The 16,004-nt window shown below is 32.5% G+C and overlaps 3 protein-coding genes across 3 annotated transcripts; all 3 read right to left on the bottom strand.

Annotated features, from left to right (window-relative positions):
• Positions 1-856: 856 nt before the first annotated feature.
• On the bottom strand, positions 857-3,264 carry HELRODRAFT_178205 (hypothetical protein; the record flags this gene model as incomplete). Its single annotated transcript, XM_009026334.1, has 2 exons — positions 857-1,219; positions 3,109-3,264. 2 exons carry the CDS (start codon positions 3,262-3,264, stop codon positions 857-859), a joined length of 519 nt encoding a protein of 172 aa, XP_009024582.1.
• A 1,216-nt stretch (positions 3,265-4,480) lies between these two features.
• On the bottom strand, positions 4,481-5,229 carry HELRODRAFT_85463 (hypothetical protein; the record flags this gene model as incomplete). Its single annotated transcript, XM_009026208.1, has 3 exons — positions 4,481-4,648; positions 4,791-4,940; positions 4,978-5,229. 3 exons carry the CDS (start codon positions 5,227-5,229, stop codon positions 4,481-4,483), a joined length of 570 nt encoding a protein of 189 aa, XP_009024456.1.
• Positions 5,230-7,305: 2,076 nt separating this feature from the next.
• Positions 7,306-9,394, bottom strand: HELRODRAFT_178204 (hypothetical protein; the record flags this gene model as incomplete). The annotated part of the gene is made up of 2 exons (XM_009026333.1): positions 7,306-8,621; positions 9,043-9,394. 2 exons carry the CDS (start codon positions 9,392-9,394, stop codon positions 7,306-7,308), a joined length of 1,668 nt encoding a protein of 555 aa, XP_009024581.1.
• Between the last annotated feature and the right edge of the window lie 6,610 nt (positions 9,395-16,004).

Genomic DNA, 16,004 nt, shown 5'->3' with positions numbered 1-16,004 from the left:
GTACCTAATAATATCATAAGATAAAATATAATATAAATTTCTTGATTTTTCTGAACGTAATATTGCGCCCTTACGTAAATCTTGTCAGCTTTGATTAGAGCTTAGTTTTGGATCAAGATAATAAGAACAAAACTTCTTCCACGTTTTTGAAAATTTTCAAAACAAAATTTTCGAATAATGTTCTTCAATTGAACGTAATTCACGAATTTTTAATAGAAAACGCCCATTGTTAACAGTTGGAGTTTTGACATCTAAGATGAAAAATAAATTGAATTCTGTTTACCTAAAAAATCCTACCGCTTCTAATAAATTAACATACTAAATATAAAAACTTACTACCATTAAGCGCCTTGCTAAAAAGAAATTTATTAGAGACAATTTAGAAATTAATAAAAATAATTTAAAACAAACTTTGTCTATTATTAATTAATCAATGAATAAAAACTTCAACTCAAAATTTCCTAAATTAACTAATATAAATGACAAAATCAAGGATGGCACATTTGGAATGTGTGAGACTTTTAATAAAACATTTTCAGCTCATTGCTGTTTAAAAAATAAAACTTTCGCAAATGATTTCATGAAATTGTTACCCCCTTATAATAGTCACAATTTTTCTTGGCCACACGTCACAAAAGAAGAAATTAAAAATATGATGAATATGTTAAAAACTCCACATCCCAAGCAAACTGTGTCATCAATTATTGTTACTCTCAAACATTGTATAAATCTATAGTTCATTCATATTTATCCACTTTTTTCGACAGGTACAATCTTGTTAATCATAATCACTATTATTTTTATTATGGGCGTGCCCCATAACGGGACGTTGCCGTGTTCACAAGGTGCCTCCACTTCAAGCGATCACGAGCAAATCTCCAGGCCGAGTAGGACCGAAGTTGATGAGTAACAGGTTCTTCTCCACTGAACGGATCCATGAGTGTTTTGGACGGCCGCGCCGTCGAGTACATTCCGGTGGCGGTCGGTCTATGACAGCTAATATAGCCCGGTAATGATCCTTCATTGGACTGGCACGAGCTATGTGGTTAAAGAGGTTTGGACGACGTCTGAACAAAAGTGAGGAAACGGAGGGCTGCTGTGTTCTTCTCAACTCAACGTTGGTGACGCGATCGCGGTAAGTCATAGGAAGGATCCTGCGCAAGCACCATTGATCTGTAGCGCCTAGCCTCTTCAAATCAGCACCAGTAGTTGACCATGCCTGCATCCATAGAGCAGCACGGGGATTCAATTCAATCAATTAGCTTATAAAGCGCTATTTCCGCGATGTTCAACAGCGCTCCTCCATGAATTTTGCAAACAGATGGATTTTGAGATCCGCTCTGAACTTTGTTAGTGATGGAGAGGTAGTCAGAGAAGTAGGTAGAGAGTTCCAGAGAAAAGGGCCAGAAAAAGCAAAAGCAGATTTGGCAAAGGAGTGTTTAACACGTGTTAAGAAAAGGGAGAACAAGAAGACGATCGTAAACCGGGACGTTTAGTTTCAATTAATATATCTGATAAGTAGGTACTTAAGAAGTAATTAAGATTGAGACTTATACATAAAGGTGCAAATTTTAAAAATTATTCTATATTTTATAGGTAGCCAGTGCAAGAGAACAAGATATGGAGAAAAGAAAGTGGCACGAGCTACAAAACGAGCAGCAGGGTTAAAAGCTTTACTTAAAGGATAGAGTATAGAATCAGGAAGACCATAGTAGAGCGAGTTGCAATAATCAATCCTAGATAAGACTAGAAGGAGAAGAGTAGGATCATCAAGAAAAGCAAAAAAAATTTATTCTACGTAGATAAAACTAAGAACTTTTAACAACATTATTAATCTAAGAAAGAGACATATTAGGATCAAAGATAAAGCCTAGACTACGAAACTTGTGAGAAACATCAAAAGTTTTAGAATCAGGTAAGATTATAGGAGGAATAGTAATAGAGTGTTTAGATTTATTAAAACAAACTCAAATTTAGAAGGATTAAGTTTAAGACACATAGAGTCAAACCAAGCGATAATTGAAGAAAGACAGAGATAAATTATGAAGAACACTATTGAGATTAGATGGAGGAAAGGAAGGATGATTATAAAAATCATTAGCATATAGTAGACTAGTGGAAGAAAAATTATTAATAATACGAGGTAGTTCAGAAGTATAGAGTATAAAAAGAAGAAGGCCCGGGATAGAACCCTGTATTCCGAAAGTGAGAGTAGAGGAGTTAGAAGTAGAATTATTGAGAACAACAAAAGAAATACGATTACAGAGATAAGAAGAAAACTATTAGACAAGAATCGTAATATTAAAAGAAAGAAATAGCAGCCTCAAGAAAATAAGATGATCAACTGTATCAAAAGCAGAGGAAACGTCAAAAGCAAGTAATGTAAGATTACTATTGTCACTAGAGAGAAGGATATCGTTATGTATTTTGAGTAGAGAAGTTTCAGTACTGTGAGCAGGTCTGAAACCAGATTGAGATACATGTAGCAAGGAGTTAGAGTTTAGATAAGACGACAATTGGTTGTAAACTACTTTTTCTATCATTTTAGAGATGAAAGTAATATTAGTAACAAGTCTATTATTAGATAAAAAGGATAAGATTTTAAGAATAGGTATAACAATAGAATTCTCTTAAGAAGTAGGAAATTTGGAGGTTGAAAGAGATAAATTAACTAATTTGAGAATGATAGGATAAAATATTGAAGAAAATTCTTCAAGTAAATTAGAAGAAAGTAGATCTAGAGAACAAGTTGTAGATGACATAGAATTAATAATTTTAGTAAGTTCTATAAGATTTATAGGAGTAAATACAGAAAAAGATTCAGTAGTAAGTTTAGTAAAGTTATGAGGAGAAAAATTAAAATTAGATGTTCTTAAAGAATTAATTTTATTTACAAAAAAGTCTTGAAAATGTTGAGCGGAAAAAGATGAGTGAGAAAATTTCTTATGAAGAGGTTTATATAGAACAGATCACCTACAGACAGGGATGATGTATACGTTATACAATCGAACTTTGGTCGTCACCGAAATGCCCGAGTGCTATATCCACAATCCAGGGACCTCATACACGCGCGGAAAATGATTAGAAGCGAAATTTTAGCGTCATTACTGTTTGGAAGCCGAGATATGAAAACGAATCCACAATCTGTACGTCATTACCCAGCACAGAGACAGACGCAGGTGCCGAATCGCTCAGAGATATTGCCAGAATTTTCGTTTTGTCCCAGTTGATTTCTAAACCAAAAGGCTTTGCCTTTTCGGACATGGTAGCCAACGACAGTATGAGAACGTCTCGCATCTCAGCAGGCAGAGCGACATTATCTGCATAGTCCAGGTCCGTGAACACCTCCGTGCCGATTGTGGCGCCGAGCATACCTTTGTGTACGGAACGCCACATGATCCAATCCATCGGGGCCAAGAAATCATCCCGTGCAAGTATACACTCCTGCCTGACGCTACTATCAATCTAACCACCGAGAGCATTGCCCCTCCGATCTAACACAGCTCAACGTGTGGGTGTATAGAGTCCTAAGCAGTTTTACCAGGTGATCGGGGATAACCAGACCACGGAACAGCAGCCACATAGCATCCCTGTTGACTGAATGAATCAAAAGCCGCTCTCAAGTCAACGTAGGCAATCCAAAGAGGACTACCAAATTCATGTCTGGTCTGTAGAAGGAGTGAGAGCGTGAATATCCTGTCGATGGCATCAAGTGAAGTAGCCTCAAACTTAGATTGATAACTCCAATATGAGAGTATGGTTTCAATATGGTTTTCGAAAAAACAGCTCTACTAAGTAAGCCATTTTAGATTTGCAACAATACGTTATGGAAAACATTGATTTTAAATTACATATATAGATGTTTTTATTGAAATTGCCAAAGGCGTTTGACACAGTTCGTCACGATGTTTTATTAACTAAACTTTAATGCGGGTGTCAAAGATGTTGCACATGATTGGATTAGCAGTTATTTATCTGAAAGAACTCGGTATGTGTCGGTTGGCGACTAGGTCATCTGTCTCCATTTGAATGTGGCGTTCCTCAAGGATCTTTCTTGGGGCCATTGTTATTCATCTTTTTTATAAATGATTTAGTATTTTTGTCACCTAGGTTAAAACTCATATTATGTACAGATGATGTTAGATGATGGGATGAAAGGTAGGTGTAATCAGCGTATCTGATGATGTGATTAGAGCTATCAAAAGTTTTGAGAGTAGAAGTAAAGGTAGATGGTCCAAGGACAGAACCTTGAGCTACGCTAGAGTTAATAGGTGGAGTAGATGAAAGAGTATAGCTAAAGAAAGTAGAATGACTCCTATTAAAATAAAATTTATTATATCAGAAATTCATTTATTTAAATCCGAAACACAAAATGAAAATAAAAGAAAGGATTTGAGATTGTGAGGATTTACGGAGATCCCATAAGAAAATCAAAACTTGTACAGACCACCGTGATAGGATATGCAATTTAAAAACAAAATCACGTCTGAATACATACACTGATTAAAAGTAATAGATATATGGATCTTCGTTTTTCTACATATATAAACACATAAGTATGCATGAATATATATACTGATGTAATAAAAGCAATAGATATATAAATGTTCATCTTAGTACATATATAAACAAACAGTATATACATATACTGAAGTAATCAAAATAATGGATATATAAATGTTCAGCTCTGTACATATATAAAACACAAGCATTATTTTAGCATATATGAATGAATACATATACCGATGTCATATATAAATACATACGCACATATGTATATATATATATACTGATGTAATCAGTATGCATGAATATATATAAACATATAAGATATATAAATGATTCGTTTCCATACATATAAAAACCCATAGTAATATTGACATTAATATGAACATACATACATTGATGCAATAAAAATAATAGATATATAGATGTTTATTCTTCCACATTTATAAACACATACTCACGTATGAATACATACATTGATGTAATAAAAGAAATAGATATATGGATCATCGTTTTTCCACATGTATAAACACACAAATATGCATGAAAATATATACTGATGCAATAAAAGTAACGGATATATAAATGTTCATACATAAACACATAAGCACATATGAATACATTCACTGAAGCAATCAAAATAATAAATATATAAGTGTTCAGCTCTGAGTATATACGTAAAACACACAGGCATATATGAATGAGTACATACACCGATGTCATAAAATTAATAGATATATAAATGTTCGTTTTTCCACATATATAAACACACAAGCATATGCGAATACATATACTGAAACAATAAAAATAATAGATACATAAATATTCGACTTTGTACATATATAAACACATATATGTACATTAACTAAAACACCAACGTACAATCATCATCATCCTATATGTTCATCAACCATTGATAACACCAAGAACAGAATCATCAGCAACAGCTGCAATATCAACAGTACATTCAAAACCAAAACACAATTTATTAAAATTTGTCCCTCACCTAAATTATTTATACTTGAACTAAATTTAAGTATATTCAAGCCTCAAGGTGGCGCATACAGCTTAATAAAAGATTTAACAGCATTTTTAAACAAGGCAAAGCTAGAAATATCCTTTACAGAAGCAGGTAAAATATCATCCCAGATTCTTGGACCATTAAAAAAAATACTTTGATGAATCAATTTCAATCGGACAGGGTATAAATAAAAAGTGTTATGTTGTCTAGTAGCCACATTATGAATATCAGATTTGAAGTGAAAACAATTAATAAAAAATGGTGGCAATAAACTGTGTACAAACTTAAAAATAAATACAGATGAAAAGTAGATGTTCAATTGAAAAATAGTTAGGATGTTGGATGAAAGAAATAAATGATTAACATGCGATCTATAGTGTAAATTATAAAAAATTTTTAAAAAGAATTTTTGCATAATAAATATGTCATTAATAATGTAGGCAGGGCTGTTACCCCAAATGATGTTACAATATGACAAATATGGAAAATGAAACTGTTATACAAAATGAGCAAAGTTTTCTTATTAAATTTGTTCTTTAGTTTATTAATAATAAAAAGAAAATTTCTAGTTTTATTTTTGACTGAAACAATGTGTTCATTCCAGTTTAAATTACTTTGAAGTATGACCCCTAAAAATTTAATAGAGTCAGACCTTTTAATAGAACAGCCATCCAAATGAATATTTAAATCAGGACAAATATTTGTTAATATTTTAGAACCCATAATAGTGTAAATGCACTTATCAATATTAATTATAAGTTTGTTTATAATAAACCAATGTTCAAATTTAGATAGCTCCTGATTAATTAATAAATTGTCATTAACCAAATTAGAAGAAGAATAAAAAATATTGGTATCATCGGCATATAAAATACAACGGAATATTGACGAAACATTTGGTAAGTCATTGACAAATAGTAAAAACAACAGTGGTCCCAGTATCGAACCTTGAGGCACACCACAAGTGAGAGGCAAAATAGTTGAACAGTTGTCACCAATCTTTGTATATTGACTTCTTTTCCCCAAATAACTTGCCAGCCAGGAAAAAATTTTGTCACGAAAACCGTAATGATTCAATTTCTTTAGAAGCAATGTATGGTTGATCACATCAAAGGCTTTAGACAAATCAATAAAAATAACCAGGGTTAGGCATTTCTCATTCATGTTGTACAAGACTCGTTGAGTAAGCTCAGTGATAGCCAATTCAGTTGAATGTTTGTTACGGAATCCATACTGATTTTCGGATAAAATGTTGAATTTATTAAGAAATGAAATCATTCTGCATCTTACAATTTTGTCAAGAATCTTGGAAAATGGTGATAAAATAGAAATTGGTCTGTAATTACCAACATCTTGCTTAGAGCCTTTTTTGAAGACAGGAATAATTTTTGCCAATTTGAGAACTTTAGGAAAAGTAGCAGATTGGATTGAGATATTGCAAATGTGAGTCAATGGAACAATAATCTCATCAATAAATAATTTAACCATGTGCATATTAAATCCATCATCTGAGGTTGATCTATTGGGTTTAAATGATCTAACAACAGAATAAACCTCATCCACATCAACCACGTCCTGATAGAATGAACACAAACTACAAGGAGAGTAGATTTCATGCTTGGTGTTATTCATAAATCTATTCTGCAGTAAATTTATCGAATCCACAAAATTGTTATTTAGTATGTTGCAAATATCCATTTTATCAGAGATGATGCTATTGCCATGAATTACTGAGTTGATTTGAGTAGAAGCTTTATTTTTATTCAAGACATCATTAATTAAATGCCAATTTGCTTTGATATCATTACAATTTTTACTAAATTGTTCAAAAAAATTTTTTCAGCAACACGTTTCATCTTAGTGAAATGATTTCTAGCTGATTTATAATTAGCAAGATTTATTAAGGAAGGGTTTTTTACAAGCTTGACATACAATCTATTTTTTTCTTTACAGAGATTCAAAAGGTTGGTATTCATCCAGGATTTTTTGAATTTACTACTAAAGTGAGTCCTGGTAGATGTTTCATAATCTAGGGCTGCTTTGAAAACCTCAAAAAATTTATTTAAGCTACTATCAACATCAAAATCAAAGATAATTTGGTCCCAGTTGAAATTTGATAAAATGTTTTTAATAATAGGTATATCATAATGCAAGAAATTACAGGTAGTAGATGTTGAATTGTTAGAAACTTCTTCATTGCTTTTTATCAAACAGAAAATTGGAAAATGATCAGACAAATCTGAGATAACTCCACCACAATTATAAGAATTATCCATATTTGTCAAAATATTATCAATAACTGAGGAGGAGAAGGTTGAGACTCTAGTTGGTAGATTAATAAGAGGCTGGAACTTGTAATGTGAAAGCATCATTTCAAAATTGAATTTATTTTTTATATATGACCCAAGATCAACGTTGAAGTCACCAACAAGGTAAGTGGAAAACCCTGAATTTTGTAAAAATATCTCAAAAAATTTAAAAAACTCATCAATATTAGTGTTAGGAGGATGATAAATGGCAATTAATTTGATTGTTCTATTTCTGTTTAAGTGTACATTAACTGAAACTGATTCAATAGATTCAAGATTCAAATTATCCTGGTAACAAGTCTCAAAATTCAAACTCCTTGAGATAAACATGCCGACTCCAACACCTTTTCTGTTAACTCGATTGTTGAAAACAAACTCATAACCAGGAAACTTCATCACCAGAGCCGAGCGCTCATTTAGCCAGGTTTCAGTAATAAAAATAACTGAGAACTTTATTGGGAAAAACGATAAAAACAATACAAGGTCATCTATCTTGTGGAACAGGCTTCTAGCATTCAAATGAAGGATACTAAATTTATAGTCATCAATATCTCCATACAGATTGCATAAATCATCCTTTAAAGTGTCCAACTTAAAATTGTAGCAACTGTTAAGAAACACTGGGCAACATATTTTATTAAGTAAACTTAGATCAGCCATGATTAACAGAATTGTTGTCCTTGGTTTTAAAAATCCAGTCTCTGACAATAGCATGACGAGGCCATATATCTGAGTTGAAAAGTTTATCTTTCTGACTTTCCAGTATACAGATTTTGAAAGCAGAGCTTAAAACAGATGAGTTTTCAGAAGATTGATCAGAAGTTTTCATTGTACCATTAGGATCAACAGTATCAACAGTAATATTAGAGGAATTATCACAAAGTTTCTGAGAATTCAAAGAAACTTTGAATTTTCTTTGAATTTCTTTGAATTCTCAGAAACTTTAGCGGATATATTAGAAATTTTCTTTGAACCAGTAGGATTGACAGTAATAAAGTTAAAGTTAGATAGATGTTCTTCAACATCCTCTTTGGAGCAAGGAGCAATCTTTCCCAGATAAAGCACACAGCGCTTCTCAATACCTTTTAATTTGAAACTGAAAATCTCAGAGTCAGCCAAGGTTCCAACCACTCTGGAGATATTAGTTTTTTTTATGTTTAATTTTATTAGCCTGAGGTAAACTATTAACTTGGGGTCGTTTAGTACCTCTACGTCTGATTGTGACATTTTGAAACCCAGCATCACTATCCTCAGCACCAGAGTTCATATTATTATTGGAATCTTGAATTAAACTACGAAATTCAATTTTATCAACATGAGAAACAGAATCTAGATTTGAGTTACTTTCAATTTTAACATCTTTATCTGAATTAGATAACTGAGAAATAGGAATGCCCACCCAGGGTTTAGAAACAGATGTTTTTTGTAAACTGATCTCAGATTCACAACATTTTTTCATTTTAGAAGGAGCCAACACAGAATTATTAAAAGGTAATTTGTTTATTTTTTCATTCAGTGTAGATATTTCAATGATGTGAGCATCAAGTCTTTGCAACATTTTATTCTGTTGTGTGGAAATCATGTCCTTTATTTCTTCCCTCAAAGTATTGAAATTTAATTTAATAACGTTTTCAAAATGAGGAATTTTAATCAAATTTACACTTGCAAACATGGGACATTTATCCAGACAATTCTCAACTTTTAAATGATTAAAAACTGTAATACAGGCAATTAATTTATCACGCCTATACAGACAGCGTGAAAAAAATTTATCATCAAATTTATCAATTTTTAAATTATCCAATTCAATTTTCAGTAGTTTTAAAGCAATAGCAAAATGGTCATTAAAATAAAATTCCGATATATTGCAAATAAATGTTTCACTATTAAAATGTAAGAAATTGTTCGACAAAAAATAGAGAACTTCGCTCACAACAACCGTTCGTGTCGCCATTTTTCCACATTCGTTATTCACATTTTCTTTACAATTTTCTTTATATAATATTGTAAATGTTGTCAGGTAGAGGAAGAGAAGCTAACTTATTGAAAGTGAGATGTGATTGAAAGTGTCAAAAGCTTTAGAAAATTCGAGAGCAATAAGATGAACATAATTATTTATTTTAAGGAAAGAAGAGAGATGATGGCGGATGTAGATGAACCTGTAAGGCGAAGTGCAAACTGATCTTATAATAGTGGTTTGATGGATGAATGGTTGAAACATGGATAGATGAATGACCTAACGATGAATTTTCCTAGAATACGTGAAAGTATGCGAGTGATAGATATTGGGCGATAATCTATTGGTGATGATAGGTATTTTGTTTTAGGTATAGGATGGATTGTGCTGGATTTCCATTGTGATGGGATGAATGAATGCATAAAGCAGTGATTGTAGAGTGAACTTAAGTTGCTGGAAATGAATGGAGCAATGGTTTGTAGAAACCATGCTGGTAGACTGTCTGGACTTCGTTAGATTGTGTAGGACGGAGTATGGGATAAATTTTTGATGTTGACGACTTATTGATTGTTGTTGCTTTTGTTGGTGGAGTTTTGCAGGACAAGTCGGTTGACATGGAAGCAGAGTGGGTGTTGAGTGTGTCGGCATCAATTTGCTGTGAGGTTGACGCGTTGAATGATTTGTCAGAAGCCTCTAATCTTGATGACTTGAAACCCGCAAGGCTTCGCTTCCACGCTTACTATTAGTGAAAGTTTTTGAGTTAAAGTTGATGATTAGTTTATTGATGTATTTGGTAATCGCTGCGGATTTGAAGGTGGATCCTGATCTCATGAATTTACTTTTTTTGGTGAAGTAGATATTTGATGAATGGGCTGATGAATCTAATTGTAATGTTTGATGTTGGCTAGTACGTGTTGTAAGTTGAGTTGATGATTTTATAAAATTTATCAAAACATTGTTGCAAAAAATTGTCAATGGAGTTAGTTAGGAACTTATTATCGTTATTATCTTAATATTATTTTAATCATCGGATGCCATATTTTTTTTCATCCTTTATTAATTAATTTTGGTCCTGGGCATGACATAAAACTGCATCCACGCTGCCTTGCGGGTTTTGAGCAAAGGCTAGGCCCACCGCTTATAACTGGTGGTTGTCGTCAGGATGGGTGTCCGGATGTTAGAAGTTTTCCCCAAAATATTCCTATGACAACACGAAGAAAACCAACGGCCCCTAGTCTTTAGCAGGCCTTAAGTGGTCAAAAGGTGCCAAGAATCTCTGGAAAATATGCAATAGCGGAGGGATGTTGCAAAAAATGTTAAAAAAAGGGATGTTAAAAATTCGTTAAAAAATATTAATGACGGTGTAAATAATAAAAATAAATTTAATAAAAACAATGAATTAAAAAAAGTTGAAAAGTAAAAAAAATATTTTCATAATATATTTTTTGATTTCATAAACTTTTGATTAATGAAAAAAATTAGTTATTAAAACAGTTTTCTTGTTTTGTTTAAATAAAATAAAAAACGAAATTATATAATTGCACTGCATAACAAGACTCTTACGCGCGCAGCACATAAGCCTACTAAGCAATAAGAGCGTATGAAGTTTTGTATTTAGAGGCTATTACATTGAAACATCTATGATCTATATAAATAGACAAATGAACAAGCAAAAAGGAGTCCTATCGCAGGGAAGTTTTGTGTGCGATCTGCAAGCAGAATAGCGATAACTTCCGAGGAAGAGTTTATTACGAAGAATTGCGAGTGAATTAACGATAACAATTATCTGGGAAGCGAATAGGAGAAATGTACATGTGTTGAAAATATGGCAGGTATGTTTTGGGGAAGATATTTGATTGTTGGTATCTGTGCATTTTAACCAGTGTGTGAATGTATTGTCAAAGGTATATTGGGAAATGTGTGAGAATATTTGATCAATCATAACATGTTTATTTTAATTGATTTTTCGATTTTTTTTCTATATATAGTTTGGCAAGAGGCTTTGCCCGCGCTCATATTTATTAATAATTATAATACTGAGAATTTACGCCCAAGAAACATCCGACGAAAGAAATTTAATTATTGACGATTGTAATACACCCAAGTAATTTATCTTTGATTTTAGCATGTCTCTTTTTTCTTAGATTAATAGTATTGTTAGAAGTTCTTACTTTTATCTACTTAGAATAAAAAAACTTTTGCCTTTTCTTGACTATCCTACCTTTTTTCTTGTTACTTCGTTAGTCTTATCTAAGATTGATTATTGTAACTCGCTCTACTATGGTCTTCCTAATTCTACACTCTATCCTTTAAGTAAAGCTTTTAACTCAGCTGCTCGTCTAGTTGCTCGTGCCCGTTTTTATCTCATATATTTCCATGTCTTGTTCTCTTGCACTGGTTACCTATAAAATATAGAACAATTTTTAAAATTTGCACATTTATGTATAAGTCTCAATCTAAAATATTTCCTAAGTACTTATCAAATATATTAATTGAAATTAAACACTCCGGTTTACAATCGTCTTCTTGTTCTCATTTCTTCTTAACTCGTGTTAAACACTATTGCTAAATCTGCTTTTGCTTTTTTTGGCCTTTTTCTATGGAACTCTCAACCTCCTTCTCTGACGACTTCTCCATTATTTACAAAGTTCAGAGCGAATTTCAAAACCAAAATTAATTGAGGAGCGCTGTTGAACATCGATTGATTTATTGATTGAACTGGCTAACAGACTGACTGTTTGATTGACTGACTGACTGACCGACCGACGGACGGACGGACTGACTAACTGACTGACTGATTAATTGATTTCGTGCTCGATAGTGAAATTAAATTTTGATCGGTTCAGGTTTGCTAGTAGTTGGTTGACTTGTTCCGGATCATCGTATGCGATGAAGATATCGTCAACATATCTGGCATAAATGTTTTGCTCTCAATATGTCCTAAGAAGAACTTTGCGAACAGGACACCTAGGGATGAGCCCATGTCTACACCGTGAATTTGTAAAGCTTGCCTGTGGGGTGTGGAAAGGTGCTTCGGTGGTGCAGATTTGGAAGAGAGATTTTGGAGGTGTTTTTGGTATTTTTAAAAGGACCATATCTGGGTGATAAACACTATTGATGATAATATCCATTGTGTCATAAATGGGAACATTTGTAAACAAGGATTCGACATCCATAAAAGCAATATGATTTGATGTTTGGTGAATTTTGTTTAGATGTTTGACAATAGGGTATGTGTAATGGAAATTGTTCCATTACATGGTCACGTGGGCTAGTTACTAGCACAAAGCACGTGTGCTTACCTAGGGGAGAGCGCCGTATGGTCACGTGGGTTGGCTACTAGACCAAAGTACAAGCGCTTACCTAGGAGAGAGCACCGTGCAAGTCTATAAATAGCCTGCGCAAATAAGTTAAGCCTCTTTCTTTTCTGCGGCTCTTGTGCCGGAGTCGACATTAGTAAAGTTGGTTATTGTATCGTTGCATTTTCGTTAATTTGGTTTATTCGATTAATTATTTAGTTAGGTTTTAATAAAGGAGGATTAATAATATATCTGTCGTTGCGTTTAGTTAATATCGAACCCGTTACAGGTATGTTACTGTCGGAATTTGGCTGATGATAAGTCGAAGGGGGTTGTTTTTGTGCGTTTTGGTGTGGTGTTGCCATAAAAGTATCCAGGTGAGTATTCGAATAGGGGTAGCTGGATTTTTTTCTTGAGATGTTTTTTTTTGTTGATTTTATTATAACGTTGAGTTTAGTTTTTAGGCGACGTGTGGGTTTTTTTGAATGCATGAAATTTTGTGCTATCGTTAAGTCGGTAGAATTCATACAATACTGTATATATATGTGATGGTCTTTGAGTATTGGACAGACAGTATTAAAACCGTGCCATCGCGTGATAACAGCGCTAGACATGGCACTTCCACAAACTGAGCTGACTCGGTGACCACATTTGGTTGTTTAGTTTTTTCAGTATTTTGTCAACTAAAACAGATTTTAGCGTAAAGGTTTTGTTTTTTATAAAGACATGGAAATCTCGATGTTTTCTAATCTTATTTTGTATCTTTCAAGCTCAGCAGCCTGTTTTTAATGAAATATGGTATAAATACTACAAAGTCACAATTTTTCTTCTAGATTTAGATGACTCATTCTGAAATATTTAGATCTATTTGTGATGTGTATTTGGCTAAAAAATTTTTATAAATACAATTTATCTGGTTTACTTGTTTTAAAATTTGTTAAAAACATTTTCAAATTGATGCTGTCAGTCTGTCAGTCACCTATTGTTAAATTTCATTAGCCGCAATTTATTTATTGTGAAACGTAGAAAGTTTTTAATTATTTTCAGCTTTTAACTAGTTTCAGCTTGGAAAAGTTCTGCTCACAACTGGCCACACTAATGGCTGTTTAAAATTTTTTTTAAAAAGTTACTCTAAATAAAGATTTATAGCTCACGAGGTTCACCTTTACGTTTCCAAGATGCCACTTTTTCCTGTAATGCAGGTATAGCCTTGAAACTTTAGATCCTACAAAAAATTGTTTTTCATCCGTATTTGCTAAACCATTTTTTTGTCTTGACACACAAACTCTTCGCTCATAAAGTTTGACGGCATTGTTAACAAAAAGTGTTACTTGCAATGATATACAGCTGTTCAAAACGTTTTTTTATTTCTTTAATAATTCTGTGTAGTGACAAAAACTTTTTTCTATTTGTATTTTAAGGTTAATTCCAGCTGTTGTTGAAGTTGAAACTGTAAAAGAATTCGAGATGGCAGTGGAAAGAATCATGATCGACAAAATTTGTTATTTTTTATATATTTTTATATATTTATTAGATGTGGGCATATGAACTTTTGGTTTCAGCCCCAGGGAATGCCTGTCAAGCATGTTGATCTCAAATCAGCTTGGCTATGCCTAAATTAGAAAAAAAATATGCACAAATATTGTGCAATGCATGATATAAATCATTTAAAACGAAATTGTAATGAATTAAATCTTTAAAAATGAACAAATATTATAAACTATAAATGTGGGAAAATTGTGAAATTTGATGAATTTGATTAGTTTATGATTGTTTTTAGAAACTAAAGAATGAAACCAGGCTCTAAAGGCTTTATCTTTGATTCTAGTATGTCTCTTTCTTCTCAGATTATTTATGTTGCTAGAGTTTTTACTTTTATCTACGTATAATTAAAAAACTTTTTGCCTTTTCTTGACGATCCACTCTTCTCCTTCTTGTTACTACGTTAGTCTTATCTAGGATTGATTATTGTAACTCGTTCTACTATGTTCTTCCTAATTCTACACTCTATCCTTTAAGTACAGCTTTTAACTCTGCTGCTCGTCTAGTTGCTCCTGCCCCTTTCTTTTCTCATATATCTCTATATCTTGTTCTCTTGCATTGGCTAACTATAAAATATAGAATAATTTTTAAAATTTGCACATTTATGTATAAGTCTCAATCTAAATTATTTCCTAAGTACTTATCAGATTGAACCTAAACAATCGTCTTCTTGTTCTCATTTCTTCTTAACTCGTGTTAAACACTCTTTTGCTAAATATGTTTTTGTTTTTTCTGGTCCTTTTTTCTTGAACTATCTACTACTTCTCTGACTACTTTTCCATCACTTACAAAGTTCAGAGCGGATCTAAAGACCCATCTATTTGCAAAATTCATGGAGGAGTGCTGTTGAACATCGCGAAAATAGCGCTTTATAAGCTAATTGATTGATTGTTTGATTTATTGATAAAGCGCTCTGGAAATGTGCGCAGCTGCTTTCAAAGGCCTGCATATGCATAGGCATTATAAGTATATGATAAGCTCACTTATATAGTATTAGTCACATGACTAGAATAAATGTAACAGCCTTTGCTCATTTTGACGGTGGAACAAGGAGCGTTTGATTCAAATGTTACGATCGTATATTTACTAATTTCGGAATATTGATAAATTTTAACTTTTTTTAATTGTTATTCAATGTGGTAATTAATTACTTTTATTTGGTATAAATTTTAAAAAATAAAATCGACATTACCGAAAATAATTAAAAGTTGAAATAATTGAGGTTCTTTGCATATTCCTGCTTCCTATATATAGAATATATACATATATAGAAAATCAACAATATATAGAATTTAGCAGCCGATAATATGATGTCCGACCGGGGCCGTAATAATGCAGAACTATAATTTTGAGATGCATAGATAAAAAAG

Source organism: Helobdella robusta, assembly GCF_000326865.2.
Source record: "Helobdella robusta unplaced genomic scaffold HELROscaffold_46, whole genome shotgun sequence".
In the NCBI taxonomy this organism is placed as follows: Eukaryota; Metazoa; Annelida; class Clitellata; order Rhynchobdellida; family Glossiphoniidae; genus Helobdella; species Helobdella robusta.
The sequence above is the reverse complement of the archived record's forward strand: the minus strand, read 5'-3'. Positions and strand labels throughout refer to the sequence as shown.